Source organism: Mauremys reevesii, linkage group 4 (assembly GCF_016161935.1).
Source record: "Mauremys reevesii isolate NIE-2019 linkage group 4, ASM1616193v1, whole genome shotgun sequence".
NCBI lineage: Eukaryota > Metazoa > Chordata > Testudines > Geoemydidae > Mauremys > Mauremys reevesii.
The window spans coordinates 42,995,736-43,017,161 of record NC_052626.1 but is presented as its reverse complement, the minus strand read 5'-3'; the positions used below and the strand labels follow the sequence as shown (position 1 = coordinate 43,017,161).

Below are 21,426 nucleotides of genomic sequence, written 5' to 3'. Positions count from 1 at the left end.
TGATGAAAGATGCTACCAGATCTAGCAATGTTAGCATGTCCATAAACCTTAATATTACATAGCTTGTCCACAGTCCATCAGTGACAGCAGCAGTGTTTCCATGCCACGTGCCAGTCTGAAATCAGCCTGGAAGGGTCCAAGGTGTTATCGGAGAAGAGGGACTAGTCTTGCAGCAACCTTGTCAGGGAGGTAACCTTGGAGGGAGAGATTTCAGACAGGTCTGTAGTTGGTAAGATCACTAGCAGCAAGTGACAGCTTCTCAAATGAAGGCCAGACAATTGCACATAGATTTACCCTCCCCCTCAAGAGGTGTGGATGTGAGTCCAGAGGCAGAGGTAGTTACAAATTGCTGAGCGTGGAAGGAAAGGCCTTTGTCCTCCAGCGTGGTGGGATCCATCTTCCTGGTGTCAGTGCAAAGCTCCTTTGTGCGGTGCTTAGGCAAGCAGCAGGGACAATGCTAGTCATGACTTCTATGATCAGCCATGCAGGCCGTGTGCCACCTTTACTGTGCTCGTTTAACTTCATAGCCCTTTTACACCCTCCATAGAAAGTGATGTCACCATAAATAGTGCCAATAATCTTGACATTACATTTGAATAAACAGCAATAAACAGCTTCCTGGTTTATAAACATGCTGCAGCCTCCTTGAGCAGCCTGGAAGTTTCCAAGCCAGGCCAGGTCTTCCACTCCTGGGCACGTAGGAGGAGGGCCCAGTACCTATCTGAGAGCAGTATCTGAGCCAAGTCTACGCTTGCACCCCTGGCTGGCAATCAAGACTCGCTAGGGAGTTATCAAGATCCAGTCAAGACTTGCACTGTTGTTATAATTAATTGATTTATTGAGCATCAACAATGTGCTTGGTGATGTGCAAAGAGAGGGAGAGACAGTCTCTGCCCCAAGGGGTTTGTTTGCAGCTTAAATTGGACCCAGACAATGTAGTGGGACACATCTGATGCACAGGCAGAGGGATCAATATTGCTGCAGTGGCATTTTCATTTCAGCGGATTATCACTGAAAACACTGGGGGGAAGACGTGTTTTCAGAAGGGTTTTGAATCAGGAGAGGGAAGCTAACTAATTGGTGCCCAAGCTGAGGGAAGCATAAGGCGGCGGATCATGGAAGAAAAGGCAGAATCAAGAGTGGAAGAAGGATGTCAGGAGAAGGATACAAAGGAAGGTGTATTGTCCTCAGGAGGAAGGGGAGGAGGAGTGAGGGATGAGATGCTGACAGGGGCGGGATTGTTCAAGGCTTTGAAGGTGGGGACAAGAAGCTCCAATGTGCTACTCAAGGCAAGAGGAAGCCTCCTCTCGAGGAAAAGTGAAGAGGTAGGGGAGTGGCATGTTCACAGCTGCAGAAGGGGAAGATGATTTTAGGAGCAGTGTTTCACAGACTGGAGGGGAGGTGGATGGAGAGGAGGTGGTTGGAAGAGAGCGCCAGCATGTTGATATAGGGTTTAGTGGTTGGAACTGAGAGACAGGGAGGGGTTTTAGAGATGACATAAAGGAGAAAGTGCCAGGACTTGTCAAGAGCTGGATATGGGGAGAGAAGGGAGGATCAGGAATTAGAGGTTGACAGTCTGGATGACTGACTAACATTGGTGTTCTCAATGTGCTAGATAATGTGAAGCAAGGTGAGAGCTTGGGAAGAGGTATGAGAAATTCAGCTTTTGCCTTGTTTAGTTTGAGATGGTTGCAGGACATTTCAGAGACGTGCCAGTCAGAGATGCTAGATTAGACAGGGAGATGATAGGGATTGAAGTAGATCAGGGAATCATCAGCATAAAGATGACAGATGAGATTATGGGAGCAGATAAAATCACCCAAGAAAGAAGGCCAAGGGAAAAAAAACACCCAGCAAAGCTCACTAGCTCCTTGGCTATGCTCTCCTGGCCATCAGGTGAGGTTTATTATTCCCTGCTATTTTCTCAGTCGGAGACCCCTCCTTTTTATGAGTTGTTATTCTGTGGGATAACACAAGGGATCAGGTCTGGTCCCTGAGAAAGCAGCAGGATGTTTGAGACACAGGTAATATCAGACCTGAAGAAATTTGTGGTAAAATGGCTGCACGTTGGTTTATTTGCAGGACAAGGGGAAATTGACTATGAATCAGTGGTGGGAAGAACTAGAGAAGAGCTTCTTAATGCCAGGTATTCATTGCCTCAATCTCAGACTCTCAAACAGCGATGTACACTTGCATCCTAGTGACTATGCAAAATATGTGTTGAGAGAGAGATTTTGTTGGTTTGTCTGTCTGTCTATAGGTGTACATATTTGCCTGTGGCCATCTAGTGGACATTTCAGGATGCACTTGTTTGTTAGAATAGCATTCCATGCTCAATAAAGTTTACTGAAATATATCAAAGGTGCTGGGCAATATTTGATGTTTGTAAGCCGCTCTATCACAGAAACAGTAAGTAAATTAATCAGCTTCAAGCCTGAAGATCCAGGGAAGAACAATGCCTGCATATGTAGTATTGAAACTTTAATTAAAAAGGCAAAAAATGTTCTATCCATCTCGCACGGATTGGAGGGGAGATATGCTTGCATATTGTCCCCATTCCCCCCAAAAAACCATGTTTGTACTATCCTGTGTTCTGTTTGAGCACATGGACAGCATTAGAAACTAGACATTTTTTAAATTTCTGTTTGCTAATTCTGATTCCCAACCACAAAACTAAGATGAAGGAAATCTCTCTGTAGCAGGCATTGCTTCAGGAGTTCATAGAGTAAACAAACTAATATGATTAATGCAAATGACTAGAGTACATTCTGTCTCATCTCCCTTTGCAAAATGAAAGAATCTGATACAATTTACTCATAATATCATCATCAATAATAATAAGAATTAGTCACATCAATTGTGGTTAATAGAAGCAGGAAACAGACAAGAATATCTTTGTCAAGCCCTTACACTGTAAAATTGCTTCAGTGTAGCATAGCTGAGATGTTGCTGTTCTGGGGCAGTGGTCACCCTATTGCCAGGTGAAATAGTTTCTGAACAGTCACATTTTCCAAGATTTCACAGTGCCGCCAGATTTGGTGATAAGGCATCACAGGCATAGGCAGGTGTGTGTGTGTGTGTGTGTGTGTGTGTGATGTTCCAAGAGGTGATATTGTGGTTCACAGATTGTGATATCTATGAGATATGTGGTATCAGTTTGATGCATGCAGCTTATTCTGTTCTAGGATGCATCGGCTTCTTGTGTCCTATGCTCCAGCAGAGGAAAGGGATCAGCAGTGGGTTCAGAGAACCCATGCTGTTCTGCTATCTAAAGCAAATTACAGTGAGCCAGATGATGTTCACATCTCTCTTTGTTGAGGATGCCATGTGACCTCTCAGTATTTGCTTATTACATAATGATGGCAAGTTTCCAAATGTAATAATCCTAGTGCTCCAGGCACAGCAACTAGATAACTCTCTCACACACCTGAGGAGCAGGGTAGTTGACCTCTAAAAAAACACAGGCCTCTGCTACTTGTCATAAAGATGAGCTCCCTTAGTTGGTAGCAGTAGCAGATCCCTTATCTGCTCTGTGGCTCTAGCCACCAGAGGGAACATGTCTGTCTGTCTATCTATAATACTTATATTATAGATAGAATCTGTAGAATTCACTGTAGAATCTGAGCGTCTTACAATCTTTAATATATTTATCCTCACAACACCACTGGGAGGTAGGAAAGTGCTATTATTCCCATTATACAAATGGGGAACTGAGGCACAGAGAGACTGCAGGTATGTTTACACTTCGCTCTGGAGGTGTAAATTCCAGCTTGAGAAGACATACCCACACAGGCTGTGATTGAACTGGTGTGATAAAAATAGAACCACAAGTAGTGGGAGTGGTTAGCCACCTGAGTACACACGAAGTGTCTTGGACAGGTACAAACTCAGGACAGTTAGCCCCTCCCGCTTCTCACATAGCCATGGCTACAATTCTATTTTTAGCACACTAGCTCAATCAGAGCTAATGTGGGTATGTCTCCTTCAGTTGGAATTTAAACCTCAAGCTCGAAGTGCAGATGTACCCCATGTGACTTGCCCAAGGTCACTCAGGAAGTCTGTGCATGCACACACGCAGCATACTACGCAGTGACCATCTTCTTGTCTTACCGGTACTGTATAGAAAGTGATCTAGCCAATGTGCTGTACTTATGCTTGTGTTGCTGCCTGTTAACCCAGCTAGTGTCCGGCTGGGATTCACAGCTCCAGGTATCAGCTATTTACCTGCAAAGGGCAGCCTTACATGACAGTGTTGGTTTGTCAACAGCGGGGCAGACGATTTTAGACTAAACACTGAGGCTGAGCTGTCTTCACCTGACTTCAGAATCTAACATGTCCTGTTGTGCCAAGCTGTTGTCCTGCAGAAAAGAGTGAATTTGTGTCATTTCCACCAGATCTGTGGAAATGGGCTCAGAGTGCAAGGGGGTGGTTGGACTCCTGAGGCAACTTGAGCCTGTCACACAGGTGTAGGTTCTGAAGGTAGTAGACAATGAGATGACCATTCTGTCTCATATGACATGGACCCCTTCCCCATCCGATTAATGAAAGAATGGATGTCAAGCTAATGGAGACCAATTATGCCTTGCTTGGGGAGGGACAGCTCCCACTGGCCCCTAAGTGTCAAGACCTTACTCAATAAATTTGTATTGGGTGACAAAGATCTTGCCAACTACTGCCCTGTCTCTACCTTCCCCTCCTTAGGAAAAGGGTATTGAGAAGCTTGTGGTGGGTCAGCTTCAACACCCACATTTCTCTAGTACCTTGGTTCCCAGTGGGGCAATATCAAAGGCACCAGGTGCTGTTTGGTATTTCAGATGCTCCAGAGGAGTACCAGCAGCAACAGCATCAAGCAGTGGCTATTGCAGAAGGTGTTCTGGTATGTGGCTGTGGTGAGACAGTGGAAAAAGCAGTAACTGACCACAGCAACATACTACAGAGAGCCAGGAGACAAAAGGAGTTTCCTGCATTTGCCATCTGCTCACTGCTGAGAGGATGTGTCCAGATCCAGAGAAGATGTATGCAATTCTGGCTATGCCTAAGCTAGCCAGTGTGCAGGCAGTACGAGGTTTAATGCCTTTTTGCCCACCTGTACGGTGTGTATAAGCCACTCCATCAACTGTCAGACAAGGACACTGCCTGGGAGTGGCAGTCGCAACATAACAAGCCTCTGAGCAAGTGAAAGCAATTGTCATGCAGCAATCAGCACTTAGACACTAAGATGTCAACGAGGATGTAGCAATTCAGAGTGATTGAAGTGAGCCAGAACTAGGTTCAACCCTGCCACAGGAAAGACAGCCTGAAGGTCAAAGTCTCTCTTGTCTAGGAAGCTGCCAGAGGCACCGATTAAAAAGCAGTGCCAGGCTACAGCGCTTGCATCCAGGGGATTTGATCTGCATGGCGAGCTGTGATCACTGCTGATTCAGACCCTAAGCCTCAGGGTAACATCTTTCCCTGCAATTTGCCCCTGAATCCTCTAGAAGTACAGAGATAGGGGTCTAGAGGCATGTGCTGCCTTATTCAAGCACCTTCATTGGCTTCCTCTTGCTTTCCAAGCTTTTCATCTTTACTTTCAAACCCCTTCATGACTCCACCCGTTTACATCTGTGCTCTCATCTCTCCCTCCTCTTCCCACTTGCTGTCTGTGCTCCATCCAAGAGTCTCTCCTTGCCTTAACCATTGTATCCTCCCAGTTTCGTCTTTGCACCTTCTCCCCTGCTTCTCCAAATACTTGGTACTCCTCTCTCTCCTCAAATGCTGAACAACCTCCCTTTTCTCATCCAGATCCTAAAAGGTAAAAACAACAACAAAATCGCTCCTGTTTACTATATTGTCTTGAGCAGTTTTGATGATGGGGTTCTTGGGGCAGGCTCCATATTTTCTGTTGTCTCTACAGGGCTGAGCAGAAAGAATGTGCTCAAATGAAATAAAAAGGGATCTGAAGTATACATTGCAAACTTCTCTCAGGAATAGCAGTGTCTCAAGATACTTTGCATTGGTCCAAGAGGGAACCATCAAATTGAGACTCTTGCAAAAAATCAAAGACATCCTTCAGCAAACAGAAACAAAATCTTGAGAAATTAACTCTCTGCGTTTTGAATATGCCCATCAGGCAAGTATCTGTAAAATGTAAAAAACATCAGGTCTTTCAGAGAGGACTCTACTCTTCTTTTCCCTGTGGTGTATGCCTCTGTACCTCAGATCACTACCTAGCTGAAGATGGAAAATGAGATGAAATACTACAAGCACTGAAATCCATGCTGCAAGCTGGAAGGTCAGATATAAAAGACAGGGATCCTGACAGCACTAGGGAATACACGGTGTATTGGGAGGAAATCAGGATGCAAAATAGTGTTTCCTACAAAGGACCCAGAATAGTTCTAGCCAAAGTTATGAGAATGGGAGTGTTGTCAAGAATTCATGCTGGTCACCAAGGCACAGAGAAGATGTCTTGGCAAAGATGGAGATGTTACTTTGGCCAGGCAGGAACTCGGACAGCAGGTGCTGTGAGAGACAGTGCAATGTGTAATGTTTTGTAAAACAACATGAAGGAGCCACTTATGCCACATGATGTTCCCTCAGACCTTGGAGCAAAGCTAGTATGGACAAATAGCATAAGTGTTTCAGAGCAGTTAACTATCACTTTGACTTCAGGGAGCTTGAACCTCCCAGAGACACAGCCTCTGCTATGACTGTGGAGTGTTGCAGTGAGCAGGTTAGTCACCTGTGCGTTTCTAATGTTGTGGCCATTGCTAATGGCTCACACTTCACAAAGCCATTACTTGGGAAGTTTGGGAGTGCAAATATGTAAGCTCCTTGCCCTATCCCAGTCAGTATAATGGGAAGACCAAGCTAAGGACAAGCTTTTATTAGGTGAAAGCAAAGTGTATGGTATATACATGCAAAGCCCGCCATGAGGGGAGGCACCAAGAGCAGACCTATGCAAAAGCTAATGTCTTGATTTAACCTGGATACTACTCCCAGTGGCCAACAAATTACTGCTGATGCAGCTTATGGAAAAAGCTGGAGAACAAAAATATCAGCACCATCCCAAAGCAAATTCTACTCTGATCAAGGAGCCATAGAAGAACCGAAGCTGCAAGGAGATCAGAGAGTAAAGGTGAAGCCATTTTCTCCAGGGAAAGGGAAAGTGGAGACAAGACGCCTGCCTACAATAAGTGGCTCCACATTCATACATTGTGGTGGCAGCTAAAGAGAGATACTTGCATAACAGCCAATTCCACAGACTTACCAAAAGTGAGGTATCAATGAAGCAGAGAAAATAGAAATGGTTCACACTGTCTTAAAGAAAGGGCTTCCCTTGGCCCTGAGTCAACTGAGAAACTGAGCAAAGGAAAATGTAGGCTGGAGGTCATGAAACAGTTCCCAAGAACGAGATCTGTTCGGCTGTGGAATCATCTCCCAAGAGAAGTCCCAAGGCTTGGGCTTTTTACATCTAGACAAAGCGAATAAACTGTAGGGAAAAAGTCTACCCTGTCTGACAATGGTGGACTGGATGTGATCTGCTAAGGCTCACAGCCATAGTAATTTCCACAGTGTTAGAGAATTGGTAGGTAACATCCCATGGGAAGAAAATCTAAGGGATAATGGCGTTCAGGAGAGCTGGCAGTTTCTGAAGGAGATAATATTAAAGGTGCAACTGCAGACTATCCCGATGCAAAGGAAAGATAGGAAGGATAGCAAAAGGACAATATGGATCCAGAAGGAGCTTGTTAATGACTTGAAAAACAAAAAGGAATCCTACAACAAGGGTAGCCTATGGATGAATTGCTAAGGAGTACAAAAGAATAGCACAAGCATGTAGGGACAAAATCAGAAAGGCTAAAGCACAAAATGAGTTATACCTAGCAAGGGAAATAAAAGGCAATAAGAAGAGGTTCTTTAAATACATTAGAATTGGCAGATGAAATTCAGTGTTGATAAATGCAAAGTAATGCACGCTGAAAACATAATCCCAACTATACATACAAAATGATGGGGTCTAAATTAGCTGTGATCACTTGAGAGAGAGAGAGATTTTGGAGTCATCATGAATAGTTTCTCTGAAAATATCAGCTCAATGTGCAGTGGCAGTCAAAAAAGCTATCAGAATATTAGGAACCATTAGGAAAGGGATAGATAAGAAAACAGAAAATATCATAATGACACTATATAAATCGAGGATTGCCCACATCTTGATTACTGCATGCAGATGTGGTCGCTCCATCTCAAAAAAAAAAAAAAAAAAAAAAAGGAATTGGAAAAGGTTCAGAAAAAGACAACAACAATGATTAGGGGCATGGAACAGCTTCCATATTAGGAGAGATTAATCAGCTTGGAAAAGAGACGACTAAGAGGAGATATGATAGAAGTCTATAAAATCATGACTAGTGTGGAGAAACTAAATAAGGAAGTGTTATTTACTCCTTCTCATAACACAAGAACTTGCAGTCACCCAATGAAATTAGTAAGCAACAGGAAATACAAAAACAAACAAAAGGAAATACGTCTTCACACAATGCATGGTCAACCTATGGAACTCATTGCCAAAAGTATAACAGGGTTGAAAAAAGAATTAGATAAGTTCATGGAAGATTGATCCATCAATGGCTATGATGGTCAGGGATGTAACCCCAAACACAGGGTGTCTTTAAACATCAAACTGCCAGAAGCTGGGACTGGAAAGCAGGGGATGGATCACTTGATAAATTGCCCTCTTCTGCTGGTGCTTGGGGCGGCATTCTGCAAGGGGCGGCAATCCCTGTTGTTTTGCCCCCAAGCAGCGCGCCGAATTGCTACCCCGGGCAGCGGCAATTCGACAGCAGCTTCTGTTTTTAGCTGTCCGGGGTGGCTTCAGCTAAACATAGAAGCTGCCGCCGAATTGCTGCCGTCGCGGAAACGCACCTGCCACCCTAAGGGCACACGGACTGCCCCCGCAGCCCGCGGCGGCAATTCGGCGTGCTGCTTGGGGCGGTGAAAACTGTAGAGCCGGCCCTGCTTCTGTTAATTCTCTCTGAAGCATCTGGCACTTGCCACTGTCAGAAGACAGGATACATAGACCATTGGTCTGACCAAGTATGGCCATTCTTATGTAGGAGGAAGAGAAGGAGGAAGGAAAATGAAGGTCCTCTACTTAGCCGGGAAGAAGAGCTAATAACTAATGAGATCAAGAAGGCTGAGGTGTTTAATGCTTATTTTACTCCAGTCTTCACTAAAAAGGTGACCAAAATGATGAGCAGATATTCAACACAATTAACATTAATAACAAGGGGGAAGGCATGAAAGCCAAAACAGGGAAATAACAGGTTAAAGACTATTTAGATAAGTTAGATGTATTCACATTGGCAGGGCCTGATGAAATTCATCCTGGGATAATTAAGGACCTAGCTGAAGCAATCTCAGAACCATTAGCAATTATCTTTGAGAAATCCTGGAGGACAGGTGAGGTCCAAGAGGACTGAACAAGGGCAGACATAGTACCTATCTTAAAAAGAGGAACAAAGAGGACCCAGAGAATAATAGACCAGTCAGCCTAACTTTGATACCTGGAAAGATACTGGAACAAATTATTAAACAATCAATTTGTGAGCACCTATGTGATAATAGGGTTATAAGGAATAACTAGCATGTATTTGTTAAGAACAAATCATGCCAAACCAATATAATTTATTTCTTTGACAAGGTTACTGGCCTAGTGGAATGGAGGGAAGCAGTAGATATGATATAGCTTGATTTAGTAAAGCTTTTTGACAGTTCCACATGACATTTTCATAAGCAAACTACAGAAATGTGGTCTAGATGAAATTACTGATGTAGGTGCACAACTGGTTGAAAGACCGTACTCAAAGAGTAGTTATCAATGGTTCACTATCAAATTAGAAGGGGATATCTACTGTGGGGGTCCCACAAGGGTCTGTCCTGCGTGTGGTACTATTCAATATTTACATTAATGACTTGGATAATGGAGTGGAGAGTGTGCTTATAAAATTTGTGGATGACACCAAGCTGGGAGGGGTTGCAAGCACTTTGGAGGACAGGATTAGAATTCAAAATAGTCTTGACAAATTAGAGAATTGGTCTGAAATAAACAAGATGAAATTCAGTAAAGACAAGTGTACTATATTTAGCAAGGGAAAATCAAATGAACAAATACAAATTGGGAAATAACTGGCTAGGTGATAATACACCTCTACCTCGCTATAACGCTGTCCTCGGGAGCCAAAAAATCTTACGCGTTATAGGTTATATCGAACTTGATTTGATCTGCTGGAGCGCGCAACCCCGCCCCCCTGGAGCACTGCTTTACTGTGTTATAGCCAAATTCGTGTTATATTGGGGTAGAGGTGTACTTCAAAAAAGGATCATGGGGCATTATAGTGGATCACAAACTGAATATGAATCAACAATATGATGCAGTTGTGAAAAAGTGTAATATCATTCTGGGGTGCATTAACAGGCCTTTTGTATGTAAGGCATGGGAGGTAATTGTCCTACTCTAATCAGCACTGGTGAGGCCTCAGCGGAAGTGCTGTGCCCTATTCTGGGTGCCACGCTTTAGGAAAGATGTGAACAAATTGGAGAGTGTCCAGAGGAGAGCAACAAAAATGATAACATATTTAGAAAACCTGACCTAAGAGGAAAGGTTAAAAAAAACTGGGCATGTTGAGTCCTGAGAAAAGAAGTCTGAGAGAGGAACTGATATCAGTCTGCAAATATGCTAAGGGCTGTTATAAAGAGGACAGTGATCAGTTTTTCTCCTTTTCCACTGAAGATGCGACAAGAAGCAATGGACTTAATCTGCAGCAAGGGAGATTTAGGTTAGATATTAGGAAAGTCTTTCTAACAATAAGGATAGTTAAGTTCTGGAATAGGCTTCTGCGAGAGGCTGTGGAACCCTTATCACTGGAGGTTTTTAAGAACAGGTTGGACAAACACCTGTCAGGGATGGGCTATGTTTACTTGATCCTGCCTGAGTGTAGGGGAATGGACTTGATGACCTCTTGAGGTCCCTTCCAGCCCTACATTTCTGTGATTCTGTGTGTTGAAGTCTAAGGCATTAATTGTGGCAGCAATGCTGAGCTTGAGTCTGATCTCATTAACCCCCATTTTAAACTCCATTGGTCTCACTGGAGTTCATGCCTGATTTATGAGTGTAAATGAGAGCAGAATCTGGCTCCTTGGGTCAATACTAGAGCTGATAAAACCTCAGAATTTCCATTCTACAAGATACTCTGACATTCTTTTCATCCCAACTCAAAACAAAAAATTGAAGTTTCCAGTTAAAAAAAAGAATCTCAGAAAAATGTCAGAAAACCTCATCAAAGTGCTTTGTTTCAAATTTAGCATTTTGACTTTTAATATCATTTATGATATAACATGACTTTTATATTTATAAATTGTAATATATAATAGTCCAAACAAAGCCAAAATGAGGTGCTTTAATCTTATTGCTCTTAAGCACTTTGATAATTTTTCATCAAAAATTTTGACCGAATTGACAGTTCTCATGAAACATGTTGATCTCACTGACATAGCATTAGCGGATGGAAAATCGTTTGCCACCTGGCAGTCTGTTGCTGTTGTTTCTACATTTGCTTCCTTGCCTCTGCTGTGAAAAAGAAAGCAAGTATGTTGAGTTTCAATGCATGGAGCCACCTAGTGGACATTAGTTACATGAACGAGCTGGGGAAAGGAGTGGCATGAGAGAGGGGTGAGAGTAATGGTGTGCATTTGACACAGATGAGAGTAATTTGACACAGGTGAGAGTAATGGTGTGCATTTGACACAGATGTGACACAGATGTGACCTGAGTGAGAGAAGTTCACAAGACTGTGTGTCCCAGGGGAGGAGCAGCAGGACGCGTGGGGGAGGGAAATGAAGTACTGAGGGGAAAAAGAGAGTGAAGGGTGATAAAAACCAGGGGTTGGGGAAGAAAAGAAGCGGGTATGTACAAGAAAGAGAGAAGGGTGGGGAAGAGTTAAATTGTTACACATTTTCAAGACAGGTCCCTCCCCCTGGCAAAAAATCCCCCAGCAGAGCAGCACAATGGTGCAGCACCCCCTGGAAGCTGGCACCCCTGCTTCCCCACCCCAGGGTATAGAAGTAACTGCTGGTGCCCTATTCTGTACCCAACAGCACCTCCTTCTGAGAAAAGCCTGGAAGTGGAGTAGTTGGGAGCTTCCCCACCGGGGTGCACCCGCCTTTTTCTCCGCACAGAGCTCCCTGCTGGGAGAGGCTGGCACCACACTTTCGCCATAACCTGGGTTGCTCCCCACAGCCATTGTAGGATCTGCCCAGACTTATCCATTTCAAATCGGCAAGCGCGCTGACTTTCCACTGTGCCAGGGAAACAAACCCATCAGCTGCATCCCCACAGCCCCCACCTACAATCCAGCCCTCCCCATCTAAGTGCTCCCTCGCTGCCGGAGGGGAGGGTCCAGAGTTCATTCCAGAATTTCTCTCCCCAGCCCAGCCCTTGGAGAACCCACTTCCCAGCATTGGGCCCCCAGCTGGAGCGGTGATCACTGCTCCCCTCTGGCTCACGGCAGTGGAGGCATCAGAGGGTTAAGTTGTCAGCTCTGTAATGTTAAACAGGTGTCAAAGGCGCCTCCATATATCTGCAGATTGAAATCAAATTCTTTGCAGTATAAAAAGATAAATTACCCAGGCGATTCCCGCCTCATCCCACTCATCAGGCCAGCGCCAGACGGCAAGCAATTTTTTTTTTTAATGTGCTAACGACCTAATCAAGCAATCAAGTTGGAGAAGATTGCGGAGTGACCCCGAGCATCCATCTGCCAGCGAGACCCCACCATTCATTTCCACTCTGCCATGTACTTCCCTGGAAAGAAAAAAAAATTCCTAAACAAATTAACACCCAATTTTCCGTGAGTCTAATTAGTTAAATGAGGAGGTGGTTGGGGTGTCCTCAGGGAAGGAGGGGCTGCCTCACAGAGAGGCGAATGGTAACTCCATGGCATTAATTAGCGCGGGTCAATGGCGCGGTTCCCTGGGGACCAGCTGCTTTAATTTCCCGTGATATTTCAGTGCCTGAGGCCCATCGATTCAAACTGAAATTAACTTATTTTTCAATCAGGCCCGGGCTGCCCCTGGGGCTGACTCTTCCTTTGCCGCCTTCTGAATAGACCTCAAGCAATTTTTCATCTAAAGCTGATGCCTCTCCACTGCGGGAAGGGAGGGAATGAGGGGAGGGTGGGGGGAGAGCGAGACAAGAGGAATGGAAATCGGAGCGAGAACACTAATAGATTTCTGTGACTTCCCCCGCCCCCCCTTGGTGCCACCCGAGTCTCTGCTCACTGCCCCCTGGGTCACAGCCAGGAGATTATTCTGCCAATTTTCTGAGAAGATGAGGGGCTTTTCAAATGGGGAATTCAGGGCAAGCTGTGGCGATTGCCTTCCACCCCACACACACCCTCAGCGCACACCACCCTGGGCCAGCCCTCCCCACAGACACCGCTGCACACAGCCTCTCTCTGCGGCTCAGCCACTCAGTAAATAATGAAAGAGAAAATCCCAGGCACCCGAGCCAAAAGCCACTAGCGAGAGACACTGCAATGAGAAATTAATTACATCCTGCAGCAAGGGATGGGACTTGCAGTGAAGCTTGGCTCCTGCAAGGGTGGGGAAAAGACACAGTCTACTGGAGGGGCACGGGAGGGGAGCTACAGCTGCTCCAGTAGAGGCAATGTATTTCCCCCCCTCCCCCCCTCCGGGGTAGACATGGTGGCCCCTGCGGGAGATGTGCACAGCCATTCAGGGGAGAGGCGGAGCTGCTCCTGAGACATCTCCATGGCCCATAGAAGGGCGCTCCCCATCCTCTCCCATGAGATAGAGGGATATTGGCAGAGCTGTGTGTAGAGAGTCCCACCATTGACGTAGCATGGGGACCTGAGGGACATCAGCAGAGCAGCAGGTGGAAACTTGCCCATTTCTGGCCTGCACTGTGTCCTATCCATTCAGCAGGATTCAGGTCAGGCCTGTGCTTTTGTCAGGAATGAAGGTGACTAAGGTCTCTCGCAACATTTGTACTAAGTCTCTCTTGTTTTGGCTTGTGATTCCTGAGGGGGACATATGCCCTCACACAGATATCCACAAGCACGTGTTCCTGCGCGCACACAGAATCCCAGGCTAACTTAGGGGGCAGCGACGATTCACCGGGCCTCAGTAAACTGCTCTGCTCTTTGCAGGTTTGGTTCCAGAATCGGCGGGCCAAGTGGCGGAAGCGGGAGAAGTGCTGGGGCAGGAGCAGCGTAATGGCAGAATATGGGCTGTATGGAGCAATGGTACGTCACTCAATTCCGCTGCCAGAGTCTATCCTCAAATCCGCCAAGGATGGCATCATGGAGTCCTGCGCCCCTTGGCTCCTGGGTAAGAGACCAGCACCCTCCCTGGGCACAGCCAGTATTCCAGGGAGTGACATGTTGAACTAGGGAAACTTAGAGTAACATTGGAAGTGTTGAGTAAGGGAGGAAATTATCCTGCACTCACACTTTCCCCATACCCCCGAGCACAAGGACACTGCCTTTTATATTAGGGACTGACCCCTGGGGCATGGGGTCAGGCTGCCAGCCCTGGGTCCAGACTTGAGGGGCAAGTATCAGCCCCTTGGCCCAGGGGTGGGGTAAGCTATCAGTCCTCGGGTCGACTCATGGAGTGGGGACTATCAGCCCTGAGCCCAGACTCCTGTGGCATGGGGTGGGGGTACCATCCCATTGATCCAGGTTCCTGTGGCATGGGCGTCAACATCCACTGTACTAAAAAGCCATAGCAGGCTGGGTTCCCTGCTACACAGCAAGAAGTTGTCTGGGTTTGACTCCTGCAGCCCTTGAGGGGTCCCCTGTGTGATCCTTTCCTGGGGGGGGAAGGCAACTTTTTTGTGCTTGTGATGAACCAAGTGACCTCTTGAGTCCTCTTTTTGGGAGGAAGGGAGGGACTGGTATCCTCCCACAGCTCTCTGCAGCTGAAGGCAGTGTAATTTCTGCCTGCCTTCTTCTGCTGTGTGGATATGGAAGTAGCAGATTCCCTTTCACATTCCTGCTCTTTGCTTCCTGTTTTCTGATCTCTCAGGCTCATTCTGCCAAAAGGTTTCATTTCTGGCCACTGCCCTGTCCTTCTGTCTGTGTGAATTCGGGAGCGAGAGAGGTGGAGGGGTAGGCTGTGCAAGAGGGAGGAGAACAGGCAAAGGGACACCTCTCCTCAGCCTTGTGGGTGAGAGAATAGCCAGATTCCCCTCCTGCTACCTGGCTCCAGTAACAGGGTGTTGTACAAGGGCATCCCCCCCCTACCCCCAGTTATCTTGTCATTGCTAGTTGGGTACCGTCACTGTTCGCTAGTGCCAGGGAGCCCATTCTGTTTGGTCCCTCATGCCCCGGTCCTGCAGCCATACCCCTAACCTCTGGGGCAGGAAATCCCTGGCTCTTCATGATGTTTAGACTGTGCTTCCTGAAGTGGCATCATATTCGGCACATTTGTCCACATCTCAGGACTGGCCCTTGAGGAGCACAGGGATCTGTCCCCTCCTATCGCCCTCCTCTCCCTTAGGTGTGGCCTATCTCAGTTCTGGCCAAGTTCCATGCCTGTTGCTACAGCCCAGGTTCCTGCCTTATGTTTGGCCTGTTCAGAGCACAGAGTTGACACAAGCTCCCCCCTCTCTGGTCTGTCCTGGGCTCCCCATCAGTGCTGGCCTGTCTCTAGAAGAGAACTGGCCTGAGTTCTCCCTCATGCAGGGCCCAATGCAATGGGCTCTCTGTGTGACTGCTGTTTGAAGCAAGGGTTTCTGCTTTTCCTTAATTCTGGCCTCTCTTTATCTTTGCTGTTTTCAGTTCAAGATGGCTTTCCCATGCCCAGGCGCTTTTCTAAACCCGAATACCAACAATTCTTTTTAGGGATGCACAAAAAGTCTCTGGAGGCAGCAGCTGAGGTGGGAAGGAAGCCGGAGGTGGAACGCCAGGCCCTGCCCAAGCTCGACAAGAGCAACAAGGAAGAGAGGGGCCCGGATCCCAAAACCACCATTTCCCAGGAGGAACTGAGAGAGAACAGCATTGCTGCCCTCAGGGCCAAAGCTCAGGAGCATAGCACCAAAGTCCTGGGGACCGTCCCTGGGGACCCCCCCACCCCAGCCAGGAAGCCAGAGAAAGAGGAGGAGGCAGCGGCAGAGGATGAGAGACAAATGGAGAAATCAAACTCATCACAAGAGGAGGAGAAGCAGATCTAGAGGGAAAGAGATGATGGAAACCAGCTCCCAAAAGACTGTCTCCTCTGGGGGGCTGCAGGCTCCTCTCAGACTGACAGGGCCCCTCCGACAGCCCCTGCACAGGGAGTGAGGCCCCACATGGTCTCTGTGCATTTCAGGAAGTCACAGGCTCAGGCCAAGTTCTGACTGTCAGGTGTGTCCAGAGACTTCCCCTCAGGAGCATTCCTGCCCCTCCACTCTCCCTGCCCTTGGGACTATTCCTGCCACACTGCCCCCTCCTTTCTGAGGGATCAGGAATTATCACCATCTTCTTCTGAGAGGAGGCTGGGGCTAACTGAGGCTCTGGGTCCCTGTGTATCAGCCTGAGAACCAGCTTTGGGTCTCTCCTGTCCTGGTCCAACATACCCAGCCTCAGAGCGAGTCTCTGTCCCACCCGTTCCCATGTCAGAGTGACTCTCTTCCCCTGGTCCAGTCTCCCCCACCCCAACCCTGAGAGCGAGTTTATCCTCTGCTGCATTCCCACCTGCCCAGAGCAGCACGAACTCCATCTCCCTCAGAATGTGCTCCTCCCCAGTGTGTTTATGGCACCTGGCCATCGGAACCCAAGGACCTGATGTGGGTGGGGCTGCCCCGCTGCCCTCACAGGGACCATTTTACTCTTTGTCCGACTTAAAGCACTGTGGGACAAATCCATGGAAGTGTTTGCGTAAAACAGTGAGTCTATTTAAATGGTGGTTTGTATATTCCATGTGTGTCTTTCCTGACTGAGTGGTGGGGTGTCCCAGGGGCACTCTGAGACAGGGAGGGTGGTGTGCTGGGCAGCTGATTTTGGTCTCAGTTTTCCGGTAAGAAGCCAAGGGGATGGGGAAGAGCAGGCTTAACTTCCAGGAGCTGATCCCTACAACCTCAGGTACCCAAGACCCACCCCTTCCCTTTGGGGGTATCCCAAGTCCTACACCTATCTTCCCCCTGTAGACATGCCGAAGACTCATAACCCACTCAGGTACCAGGTTCCTGCCCTCAGCCACCCTGAACACATACTACACCTGACATCATGCCTAACAGGTATCCAGGATCTCATGGGTACCCAAGTGTTGCTCCCAGCTTCACCCCTTACAGGTAACTGAGATCCGGCTCCTCCCCTCATTGATACCTGGCACTCGGCTCCACCCTCTCCAGGCTCCACCCCGATGCTGCACCCTGCTACATAAGACTGGCCGTACTGGGTCAGACCAAAGGTCCATCCAACCCAGTATCTTGTCTGTCGACAGTGGCCAATGCCAGGTGCCCCAGAGGGAGTGAACCTAGCAGGTAATGATCAAGTGATCTCTCTCCTGCAGTCCATGCACTATATCATTTTAGCTGTAATCTAGGCTGCCTCAAACTGCTCCCTAGAAATGTTTGGTCAGCACATTCCGCTCCCCAGCATAAACTGCTGAGGTTTAATCATATGGATTAACAACAGAGTCCTCGCTGCAAGCATGCCCTGGTTCCAGCCCGTTTCCACAAGGCTCATTCTCAGAGACGTGGCTACAGCCCCCAGAACAGCAGGGCATCCCAAGAGAGCGAGAGGCCTGCAGGCTTTGCTGAATCTCTGTGTGGAGTGGGTCAAATATTCACTGAATAAACGGTTCTATGTCTAACAACAACTTTTGCCAAATTAGGTATTTATTGAGTTATACTCCACCAACTCTGTCTCTGAGTTTCAAAGGGAGCTCCAGATGCATCCATGGATATGCAGGCATGCTCATAAATGCTCTGAGGTGTACATATGCCTCACACACAGACCCCAACATGAATACACACAGGCCCTGTCACTAACAACCAACAAAGCCCACTAGCCAGACATCATAGCTCCAAGATAACATTACCTGCCTATCCTGGTGAGGAGCCACCCTCCATGAAGACTCTAGGACAGTGACTTACACCTGCCCTTGCTGTCCTGCTTTCAGCTGTGAGCTGCTTTTCCCCAGAGCTACTGTTTTTATTCTGTCAAAGGTTGATCCGTCCCTTCCATGCAGCCTCTGTTTGTCTTTGTCCCCAATTTGTTTGACGTGTTAGACTATAGCCCATGGTGTGTAAATACTGTACATACAGTGAGAAAAGAATTTGGTATTGGGGTGTTTGAGGTATGGAACTGTAACAACTTCTAGTCATTCAGAACCTGTGAGTTATGTGCCATTTTCTGTAAAGATATAAACAAGAATAAAACTAAACTAAAGATAGCAACAAGCGTGGAGGAATCATCATCTTTTGGAGTAAGGGGGCCTGGATGGACGGCAGAGAGAGAGAGAGAGAGAGAGTGTGTGCGTGTACAAATAAGGGAGGAATAAATGTTGCCCCCCCATCTGTGTGAAAGTTGTTTCCACGGGCTCTTAGGACAACCAACAGAATAAAATAAAAACATGGAACAGCCCAAAGAATTTGCTTTGTGCCAATGGAACCTAAAAATGTTCAACTTCTGTTCACAACCCACTATTTCCAATAGGGTGCCAAATGTGGCCCAATGAATTCTCAGTTCTGAAATGCGTAGAGAGGTAGCTGCCCCGCCGCCCCCCCAAGAGACTAGCACATTTCAAGCAGCACCAAATAAGAGTGACATGGCATTGGCTATGGTCACCCCTGCAGCATATTGCAGCGAGAGAGGCGCTCAGGGGCCACATTTACAATTTGCTCCCCAAATGCCACAGACCAGCTTACACTCAAAGGCCAAAATGTAAGGCAGTTATTTCCTGGGCATCATGTAGGACGTATGGAAGCTTGGGGGCCTCCTGGGAAGGGGGCTAGTGGTGTATGTTCTAAGGCTCCATATTTCAAGATTTACTTAGCGCTGCTTCCAATACCCTGAGTGTACACACATGCCCCACACACAGGATGTCACGTCTCACACCTCATATGCATCCCACTTCAGCCACTTCGGTCTCACAAGCATTTACACCTTGCATACAAACATGGTCACACCTCACAGACACAGATTGCACACACCCACACATTTTGCACACACCTGTACTTACACACTCATACTTACCCAGGCACAGTTCTGCTTTGCAAACCCATGCACCTCACATACACCCTGCAGACATGAACACACTTTATGTACCAACACAATGCCATGTTTACACTTTGTGCACATCCAGGACTCGCATGCACGTCACACTTGTCCACACTTCACTTAAGCATGCACAGCACACTTGGTACACATGCCATTCAATTTAATAGGATTGTATTGATATCGCAAGCTATAGGAGCATTGCCAAAGTAGCAAACATAACAGGTATCGTGTAGCGATAGCAACAGTCTGGTTTAGATGGGGCTTCACAACTGCATAAGGAACCACCAGTCCTGTTCTGCATCATTTTCAATAAAAAGGTATGGTAACTGGCCACTACAATATATCCATAGAGTCAAGGCAGCGTTCTTCCTCCCTGGGAAAACCACTGGCCATATCTTAATTATCCTTCATTGCTCATGCACCAATGGAAAAAATACACACTGTGGGAGATGTGCCTCTTTTATAAAAGAGGTTGGTGACACTTTTGACTCACTCTGGCATCCAGGACTGAACCGTCCATTGCTACAAAACTTTCGATTGCTATTGGGGTTGTGGAGCAGGGGGACATATGACACCATTAAATCCATTTACCAAGTTAGGTGTAGGGTAAAAGACAACCGCATGCAAACAGAGGCCTTCAACTGAGAAAGGCGAGAGAGCGAGAGCACGTGCAGAGGGATCTGTCTCACATGTTGGCATCACAGGCCAAGCTTGTCAGGCCAACAAAGTATTACTGAACTAAAATGGAAATTGCAAGTTTGGGCTTTTGCGTCAGCCAACTCTTTTCAGCCACACACTTCAGTGACCTATGAGTCCTACTGGCGCAATCACTTGCTCCAGCTGTTCCAGGGTACTACTCAGAGATAAAGCCACCAGTGGGGCTAGAGAACAGACACCGCACCTCAGGAGGAAGTGATGCAAAGGTGTCTTTAAACTCCCCAAGTCTGGACACCAAGCCAGTCCCTCAGTGCAACCGAGAGTAGCCTGAAACGTGCTCTGAATTTCACCAGGCTGTAGGAAAGCCCTGGCCATGAGGAGAAGGGGGACTGAAAGCTTTATTACCTAATATATGTCACTGGAACTAACTAATTTAAAAAAAAAATTCCCACAGTAGCTGATACCTAACCACAGTGAAATGTGCCAAACTTCCGCAGACTCTTACCAAATACAGAATCAGTGCCCACAAGCAAGAGGGAGAAGCTCTGTGACTGGAGATACAAATGAAGAGAGGAACAGCTAGGCAGAGAAGAGCTTGAAATAGAGACATTTTTATTCCTGTGTCCAAACTCTAAGGGTGTGAGAGACAGGCTTCCTCAAACTATCAGAAAGACTTAAACACTTTCCATTAAATGGCAATAAAGAAAAACTGGGTAAAACTGTATATCCAATGCACTGGCCCTGGCCCTGTCTTGGTGTGAAAAGAAAGTGATGCAGAGAAGGCACCAGGCATCTACATCAGGAACGGACAAAAATGACAGTGAATTCATGGGAGACCAGTCACAGAATCATAGTCGTGTAGGACTGGAAGGGACCTCAATAGGTCATCTACTCCAGTCCCCTGCACTCACGGCAGGATTAATAATTAGACCATCCCTGACAGGTGTTTGTCTAACCTGCTCTTAAAAAGCTCTTAAAGACAGATTCCATAACCTCCCTAGGAAATTTATTCCAGTGCTTAATGACCCTGACAGGAAGTTTTTTCTAATGACCAACCTAAACCACCCTTGCTGCAATTTAAGCCCATTGCTTTCTGTTCTAGCCTCAGAGGTTAACGAGAACAATTTTTCATCCTCCTCCTGGTAACAACCTTCAAAACTGTTATCATGTCATCCACACACCCCCACACCCCCAATCAGTCTGCTTTTCTCCAGACTAAACAAACACAGTTTTAAAAATCTTTCCTCTTAGTCTTAAATCATGTTTTTTAGACTGTTAATCATTTTTGTTGCTCTTCTCTGGACTTTCTCCAATATCTCCACATCTTTCCTGAAATGTGGCACCCAGAACTGGACGCAATATTCCAGCCGAGGCCTTATCAGCAAAGTACTTGCTGTGTTGTCTCTGTTTCTCATAGCAAGTGCTGGGTTCTGTCTCTGACACTCTGGAAAGCTTGTATGACGCCTTATGCCAATAATTATCATCAAATTACACCTCACCCACAATG

At 46.7% G+C, this 21,426-nt stretch overlaps 1 protein-coding gene across 2 annotated transcripts in view; it reads left to right on the top strand.

The window, feature by feature from the left end:
• VSX2 (visual system homeobox 2) overlaps nt 1-17,440 on the top strand; it is a 39,349-nt gene extending 21,909 nt beyond the window's left edge. Inside the window, exons 4-5 of one of the 2 annotated variants that reach the window (XM_039533495.1) lie at nt 14,205-14,385; nt 15,840-17,440. In XM_039533495.1, the coding sequence (XP_039389429.1) occupies nt 14,205-14,385; nt 15,840-16,231 (573 nt within the window). In that variant the 3' untranslated portion in view covers nt 16,232-17,440. The remainder of the gene's footprint in view (nt 1-14,204; nt 14,386-15,839) is intronic. The other variant, XM_039533496.1, reaches the window with a different exon arrangement.
• Nucleotides 17,441-21,426: the final 3,986 nt, after the last annotated feature.